The sequence below is a fragment of the Rhineura floridana genome, chromosome 3, assembly GCF_030035675.1.
Source record: "Rhineura floridana isolate rRhiFlo1 chromosome 3, rRhiFlo1.hap2, whole genome shotgun sequence".
Taxonomy (NCBI): domain Eukaryota; kingdom Metazoa; phylum Chordata; class Lepidosauria; order Squamata; family Rhineuridae; genus Rhineura; species Rhineura floridana.
Window position 1 is genome coordinate 159,474,191 of NC_084482.1, and position 8,872 is coordinate 159,483,062.

At 44.6% G+C, this 8,872-nt stretch overlaps 1 protein-coding gene across 5 annotated transcripts in view; it reads right to left on the reverse strand.

Moving 5' to 3' along the window:
• Positions 1 to 7,652, reverse strand: part of IRAK2 (interleukin 1 receptor associated kinase 2) — a 56,848-nt gene extending 49,196 nt beyond the window's left edge. For all 5 annotated transcript variants that reach the window (XM_061618511.1, XM_061618510.1, XM_061618513.1 and 2 more), the window contains exons 1-2: positions 7,216 to 7,652; positions 2,843 to 3,022 (exon numbers count right to left, since the gene is read on the reverse strand). In XM_061618511.1, coding sequence (XP_061474495.1) covers positions 2,843 to 3,022; positions 7,216 to 7,429 — 394 coding nt within the window. In that variant the 5' untranslated portion in view covers positions 7,430 to 7,652. The remainder of the gene's footprint in view (positions 1 to 2,842; positions 3,023 to 7,215) is intronic.
• Positions 7,653 to 8,872: the final 1,220 nt, after the last annotated feature.

The following is an 8,872-nucleotide window of genomic DNA, read 5'->3' on the forward strand; positions in this document are numbered from 1 at the left end:
GCAACAGCAGTTAATTTTTAGCCAGCCTGCAAACTGGGCAGCCTCTCAGGGTGAGATCTGCAATTGTGGTTGTTTGTAAACTTTTTCAAGGGAGAAAATATTTATCTTTGCCTAACCTCCCCCTCCCCCCCCCTCCCCCCCCATCAAATGCCCTTCTTGAAGGTATTGGTCTTTGCTTCCAGGCATCCAGAGAGGGGGGGAGAAGAGAAATAGAGGCTTTCCTCTTTGATTACAGACACTCACGCCTCTTAGTCAATTTCACTTTCCTGCCTGCAAGGCTACTCTCTTTGAATCTTGTCAATTTCAACCACAGCCTGCAGGTTCTCTGCAGCCCAGCTGAGCTGAAAAGCATACAGTTGCTTTTGCAAAATATCGCAAATACAAGCAAAAAACCCACAGGAATTATTGGCATATAAGTGGTTTGCTAGAGCGTCTCAGCCACCCGCAACCATAGAGACTGGTGGTCTACCTTCCTAGACCTGAGACATCATTACTTGCTGTTCTGGAGAAATAAGTGGAATTGCAATCATGTGTATCTCCAGAAACGTTAATATGCTTAAAGGTAGAAAAGCATACAGTCGGTTTTGTGAAATATCGCAAACACAAACAAAAATACAGGAATTACAGGCATATAAGTGGTTTGCATGTTTCTTTTATCAGAGGTAACACCGCAAAGCCTGTGCTGGTCGCTTCAGTGCAGATTGCCACAGCAGCACGTGGGGCTGTTTGCCTGCATTCCCTGTCCGAGCCAAGAGTGGCCACCCGTGGGGGGGGCTGTTTGCTTCCCTCAGGGGCAGCATTCCTGCCGCCGAGCCGCATAACGGTCCGGAGCTGAACTCTGCAGTGTATGAGCCCAAGGGTTACGGGGGGATTCGTCCGGCGATTACAAGCGCTGATCCCTTGCACTGCCCACAATCCCCCTGGATGGTCAGGGGCACCTGGAGACACCCCCCCGGCTGGCGCTGCTCCAGAGTGGTGAGCGACAAGGAACTCCATTACAGCCACTACTACCAAACCATCAGGAAATTCAAACTTCCGCGCTCGTACGTTCAAGCGCATGCGCCTTGTTGTGCTTTGTTGCAAAGGGGGAGAGGAGCATATGTCATATTTTTGCGGACCAATTGGCTGATAGGGGGGAGTGTTATGGGTGGAGCTGGGAAAAAGCAAGAAGTACGGGTCCTCTCGCTACGTGTGTGGGTGCAAAAAAAAGCAGTTTTTTTATTGGGAAAGAGCGAACAAACAGGCAAAGTGAGGACTGTCAGATGACGAACCGGATATGGAAAACGTGGATTATCCCGCTCTGTTTGGATGAGCCCTGAGTAATGCAAGCACTGCAAAATATTTTAATCTTAAAATCTGGACAGCTACATTACACATGGCCCACTGTAAAATATACATAGTGTCACTTCTCTTTAATGATAAAATCAAAATTAATTAGTTTTTTTCTTAATGAAGATTCAGTTGTCCATTTAAATAAGAACACCTTAGCCATCACCTCCTGTTCCTTCAAGATTCCATTCCTGCAAATGCTTCTATTCAAAATGGTCACAGAGAGTGAGTTTATACGTAATGTGAATCTATGCTCTCCCACTATGAGAATGAATTGTGATGAGCCTCAACCAGAGATCAAAAGCATCCGGTTCCAATTTTAAACTAATCTCAGTTCCTCATCGCATCTAAATTCAGTGCACTGTAATTTATTTAAACAATGGTTGGAAAACTCAGTGCACTAAAGTTTGTGTTAACATTGGTTTGAAAACAAGCCAGGATTTGAAACCATACTGTGTTTGCATGTAACACTAAAGCATGTTTTACTTTTTCCAACTGACACTCAACATTCCATGGCTTCTGGAGACCACTGAGCATGGTCAGTCCTCATTGGGTTGTTTTTTGGGGTGCCTCTCCCACTTTAGTTTTCAAAAATGTTTTGTACTTTGGTATATCTCAGGCTTTACCCAAGCATGCTAATATCTTCCTCTTGTTTCTCACTCTCCCAGTGAGAAGTCTGATTGTGTCACCTCTCAACCATCTGAGTTTGCTACTAGAGGGAAGAAGCAGAGTCCACACAAAATACTGTTAGAATTAATGAAAGAATTTAGAATCCCCACGTCTGTCTCTTATTTACCTCCCTCCACCTCTAAACCACCTTCTCCCTCCCATTTCACACCTTTTCCTCCCACATTCTGTTGTGTTGTGTCATTTCTTGCCTCCCCCCTGCCCTTGCCCCCCCCATTTCCTGCTCGGTCTTCTGTCTCTGCCTTCTGCCATCATTGCCTGTTTACTTTTGGCATCCCTCCTGTGCTGCCTCCTTCCTCATTCTAGGCAAGTTTGCACCCCTTCTCCATTCTTGTTTGTCTGTTCACCATTTCCCTCTGGTCTCTCTTTCTTGCTTCTTCCACCTAGCTGCCCTCTCCCCCCTCCACCTCTCATCTGCTCATTCATTCCTCTCTCTCTTTTATCATCCCTCTTGCTGCCTCCCCTGTCATTTCAGTTTAATGGCACCAGAAGGCTCAATTAAGTGCCTTGCTGAGTTGTACTTAACATTCTCTATTTCCAGCTCCTTCCCCCTTTCCTTTTCTTTGATGACCTCAAGTATATACAGCCTTCCTGTTTCCCCCCCCCCAGTACTTCTGAACCTCAGGATTTATCTAAACATGCCAGGACTTCCCCCTTTTTGCTTAGTCTTCTAATTTTGGATACAAAGCTGTCAACACACTGAGACAGAGTTCAGCATTAGATGGGATGCTGATTATGATGGCAACTGATGATGCTGAACAAGTTGTTGTCTAACTGGTTATAAACCAATGCCAGGTAGTACTAGAGAAAAAGCCCAACTACTCACAGTCCATAATCACTTGTGCTGCCCGATAGAGCTGCAGTTCCTGCAGAAGTTCCAACAGTTGCTGGACAGTTGCAAGCCTCAGTCCCCACCACCACATCAGCTCTCTCGTTATACTGATTCCTGCCTTTTCCATACATTTGATTTTCCTCAGCTCAGTCTGGTCAGTTATCACATAGGATGCTAGAAGAAAACCAGGAAGTTTTGGGTTAGAAGTAAGATTCAAGACTTCACATGTGTCGACTAAGTAGAAACCCACATACCCCTCCGTATGAATTTGGCAACCATTTTTTTTAATTTAGAAAAACATTTATACAATTGCAAACCAAGCACTTACCTCACAGATCATTAATTCCTTAATCATCAGGAATGTAGTCTAGCAACTCCCATCCTTTGACTCACAATGCACTATGAATGAGAAGCTTCAAACACATCTTGCTTTTTTATCTACGAGGCACTTTCTTTATTTCCCATAATGAAGAGACATATGATAACTCTGGTAAAAAGGTTTGCAGCTAAGCATTCTCAGATTAATTCTTATTAGAGTTCCATTACCTTAAATTAAAAAAACACCTATTCTGGTGACACAGATGGCAACAAGAAATATGAGAGTCCTGCACTATAAATAGTAGCAAACATAGGTGTTTCTGACATTTTACAAGGGCATCATGTATATATGTCTTCTATGAAAATGCCTTAACATTGCAACCTTGGGATGACTTATTGCTCCTGGAGCTTCAGAATGTATACTTAATGTAAGTGAGTACAAAATGCACAATGAGAACAAAAGAAAAATACACCATCACCCCACTCCCCACCCCAACAACAGGACAAAATGTCAATGGTTAACAACAGAAGATACAGTAATTTTCTGTGTATTTGTAAGTATTCAGCCACTATTTTGTTGGCCCACGCCTGATTTTCCTTAGCATGGGATCATGATACAGGAGCTTTTGTACAGCTTTTGAACTGATACAGTTCAGCTTGCAAGAATGAGTCATTCAGTGCATTAGGAAGGTACCCCATGGCATTGATATTCTACAGGTGTCTGTGTTTTTCCTCCCATGGGGCTAACAGCAGCTTCAGGGAAGAGGAAATGGGTTAAATCCCCTCTCCCACAATTGTACTGCATTGAAATAAAAACAAAAAAATCAAGAGAACCAATCTTCCAATTAATATGTAGTTTGGCCAGAGGAGACTGGCAGCATTAGATTACGTCATTGCTCCTTCACAATATTACATAAATAAGGCCAAGGGTTCTGCTTCTAGTTCTGCATCATAGAATCATAGAGTTGGAAGAGGCCTATAGGGCCACTGAGTCCAACCCCCTGCTCAATGCAAGAATCCAACTTAAAACATACCCGACAGGTGGCTGTCCAGCTGCCTCTTGAATGCCTCCAGGGTTGGAGAGCCCACCACCTTCCTAGGTAATTGGTTCCACTGTTGTACTGCTTTAACACTTAGAATGTTTTTCCTAATGTTCAGTTGAAATCTGGCTTCCTGCAACTTCCATTATTCTGTGTCCTGCGCTCTGGGATGATCAAGAAGAGATCTTGGCCACCCTCTGTGTGGCAACCTTTCAAGTACTTGAAGAGTGTTATCATATTTTCCTTCAGTCTTCTCTTCTCAAGGCTAAACATGCCTAGTTCTTTCAGTCTCTCCTCATAGGGCTTTGTTTCCAGCCCCTTGATCATCCTTGTCACCCTCCTCTGAATATGCTCCAATTTGTCTGCATCCTTCTTAAAGTGCAGTGTCCAGAACTGGACGCAGAACTCAAGATGAGGCCTAACCATTGCCGAATAGAGGGGAACTAATATTTTAAATGATTTGGAAACTATACTTCTGTTAATGCAGGCTAAAACTGCATTTGCCTTTTTTGCAGCCACATCGCATGGTTGGCTTCAGCTTGTGATCAACTACAATCCCAACATCCTTCTTGCATGTACAGTAGGGCCCCACTCATAGGGCAGATTAGGTTCCAGACCCCCGCCGGAAAGCAAAAACCACCGGAAAGCAGATCAGCTGTAGCACAGGGGTCTGGAACCTAACCTGCTGATCACAACACAGGAGGAGAAGACCAGATCTTCCCCTCCTTGGGCATGATCAGCTCGAGTGGGAGTCTGATCATGCCAGAAGAGAAGATCAGCTGTAGCATGCTACAGCTGATCTTCCCCTCCTCCGGCATGATCAGCTGGAGTGTGGAGAGTTCCAGCTCCCCCTCCAGCTGATTGCCCCGCTGATGGCATATTAGAGGACCGCCAAGAAGCGGGGCCCTACTGTAGTACTGCTGAGCCAAGCATCTCCCATCTTATAACTGTGCATTTGGTTTCTTTTTCCTAATGTAGAACTTTGCACTTATCCTTGTTAAATTTCATTCTGTTGTTTTCAGCCCAATGCTCAGGCCTATCAAGATCCCTTTGAATCTTGTTTCTGTCTTCCAGGGTATTAGCTGTCCCTCCCAATTTTGTATCATCTGCAAATCTGATAAGCATTTCCTGCACCTCCACACCCAAGTCATGAATAAAAATGTTGAAGAGCTCTGGGTCATGCTTCCTATAACTGCCAACCAGGTGGTTCCAGAAAGCCTACAAGCAGGACTTAAAGATGACAGCCCTTGTTGCTCCCCAGTAACTGGTATTCAGAGCCTTTGTTTTACCCACACTGAACACAAATGTGTCTAAACATCTTTTAAAGACATCTATGCAAGTAGCTATCACCCTATATTGTGGCAGGAGATTATTTATATGTTGTGTGAAGTACTTTCTGTTGTCTGTCCTGAATCTACTGCCTCAATTTCACTGGATGGCCCCCAGTTCTAGCCTTATGAGAATGGGAGAAAACCTCCTCTCTGACCATCTTTTCTACACTAGTATTCCCTCCGCAATAATCATATAAAGATTAGGAACCGCAGAATCTGCCTTATGCAGAGTCAGTCCATCTAGCTCAGTACCGTCTATATTCTACACCAGCCAGTCCACTCCCTGACTGGGAGCAGCACTCCACGATTCCAGAAAAGATAGAATCTTTCCCAGCCATACCTGGAGATGCCAGGAATTGAGAAATACAGGACTTGGTTTGCTAACAGGGAAACCACACTTGCCCACAGGGGAACTATGCTTTCCAAAATGAGAGCCATGCTTGCCAACAGGGGATGTTTTCTAGTACTGTTCACAAAGCAGAGCAAGAGCAGCAAGAATTGCATTCAGGAAACAGGATCAGAAAACAGAAGGAGTGAAGCTTTATATGTTGGATATATGCACTGAAATTTTAAAAATGCTGCAGTGGAATTATTTTGCTTGAATATATTTTAACAGTGGTTTACATATTGTTTTTTAAATGGCTGTACCTATTTGCAAAACGTTGGTTTAATCACCTTGTAATCTGCTCTGAGGCTTTGGAAAGCTAAATAAATTAGAGTTGAATATCACACTGCACAATTTAAAACATAAATTTACAGACATGTATTTGATGAATTGTAGTAATCTTGAGCAGCTTTTAAGTGCAAGTTTGAAGCCCTTCCATGCAGTACAAAACACTGGGTGGCTTGACATCTGAAGAACATAACAATGTAAGAGCCTGCTCAGTCACACCAATAGCCCATCTAGACCAGCATCCTATTCTCACAGTAGCCAACCTGATGCCTATGGAAAACCCACAAGCAGGACTTGAGTGCAAGAACACTCTCCCCTCCTGAGGTTTCCACCAGCTGGTATTCAGAAGCATGCTGCCTCTGACTACAGAGGCAAAGCATAGCCACATGGCTAGTAGCCATTGATAGCCTTACTCTCCATGTATTTGTATAATTTTCTTTTAAAGCATCCGAGTTGATGACCATCACTGCTTCCTGTGGGAGCAAATTCCATAGTTTAACTATGCACCGCATGAAGATTTACTTTTTTTTTCTGTCCTGAATCTTCCAACATTCCATGTGGCTTACTGGCAAGGGTTCCCCTACTGAGGAGTACTGCACGTTGCCCCTCGACTGGCAAGTGTTGCTTCCCGCTTGGCAAACAGTATCCTGTGTTTTAATATCTCCCTAAGGGGTTGAACAGGAGACCTTGTGCATGCAAGGAATGTAAGCCACTGGGATAGGCACCTTCCCCACAAAAAGCAAATAGTTTGATTACACTGGTAGAATTTAAAAGCCACAAATCAGAAACAGCATCTACACAAAACCAACGCTAGTCTTCACCATCACTTCACCTGAAATGGGGAACAGGTGGCCCTTCAGCTGTTGTTGGACTACAACTCCCATCATCCCTGACCATTGCGGCTGGGTCTGATGGGAGATTAAGTCAAATAACTTCTGAAGGTTCAAAAGCTCCCTGACCCTAATAAAACACTCCCCGCCCCGAAATGACGAGATTCTTCCTCACCAAAGCGCATCCAGTCGTAATCGTTGAGGCAGTCCATCTTCTGACAGAAGTCCTCAAGCACCCAGGCGGGCATGTTATATATGTAAGGAGATTGCGGGGCAGAATTGCCCAAGGAAGGCCAGAAGGGCTGCTGCTGCTGCTGCTGCTGTAGAGCCATGTCTTTTGCCTGCTGTGTCACATTAGTGGGAATGCCCCTCTCTTCTCCTTTGGCCATCTACAACAGCTGTCTACTGAGAGGCTGAAAGTGAAACGAACGTATCTTTCTGCGGCCAGCAAGTCTAATTTCGCTCGCCTCCTTTCCTCTTCGTCTTATTGAGCCAGTCCTCGCTTCCCAAAACTATACGCAGCGTTGTTTTCTCAAGTGAGACTAGAAGAAAGCCCAGCCCTGCCCCTTTCATCGGTCTTACCGACTCTTACGCACATCCAACGCTGACTGGACGGCCCCTCCCTCTTTCCCTCTCTGACGTCAATTTCCAGATCAAATGCAGGCTCGCTTCCGTCCAAAGACTCGAGTTCGTTTCGATTTTGTGTGTGCGATAAACTTTCCACCGTCCGTAGACCATGGCTGGAGCACCCAACTTGATTTCATTTTTCAGCCAATCGCTCCACTAAAATAAATCGAAGGAACGGGCCTACCGCCCTGGACATGCCTTCCCTGACGTTAGGACATCTATCGTTAAAATGGGCTAATTTAAAAAAAAGAGAGAGGAAAGGGCAAGTTATGAACCGATGGACAAATTATTATGCCTGAAATGATTGTCTGGCTGTTGGGTGCCCAACTGCTTATGAAGAAATGAGTAGCACTAAAAAAAGGGTGGGTGGGGGAGAAAAAATGAGAAGACGCCCAACAAGTGCTATGAAAATCATTTAGACTGCAGTCGTATACACGCTTTACTGGAAGCAAGACCCATTGAACGCAATAAAGTTTACTTCTGTGTAGGCATGCACAGGGGTGCACTATTGTGGCAAGCCCACCTTGTTTACAATATGACGCCCATAGTGGCAACCTTCAAAACAAGCATATAAATTAAGCAACAATTAAAATGGATGTCTTAACAACATATGACTTTGTTCTAATCAGTGTACCTACCTAATCTAGTACAGTAGGGCGCTGCTTTTTAGCGTTCCGCTAATACAGCGGCTAAAATTAGAGTAAGGCCCCACTCATATGGTGCTTGTTCTGCTTTTACAGCGCTTTTCGGGCATCGGGTGCCATTTTATTGAAGGAGTTTTGCTTTTCAGCAGGGGTCTGGAACATAACCTGCCCTATGAGTGGGGCCCTACTGTATTACTGATATCACTTAACACCATTCATAAGTAAAGGTTAAAAATTTTGATTAAGTTCAGGAGTGGTCCAAGATATTTTGTTTCCTTGGGTAAAAAACAAGTTGACCTCCCCTCAACCGTTCCATGTACTAATGAGTCAGATTGGCAGTTGAATTTTACTTCAACAGTGGTGAGAAAGCTACCACCCTCCACTAGAGCTGAGGGTGGCAGACTAGTTTAGAGGGCACAGAACTGGGCATGTGGCATACGAGGAGCCTGCTGGATCAGGCCAACAGCCCATCTAGTCCAGCATTCTTCGTCACAATGGCCAACCAGATGCCTGTGGGAAGCCCACAAGCACCACCTGAGCGCAAGAGCACCCTCCCCTCCT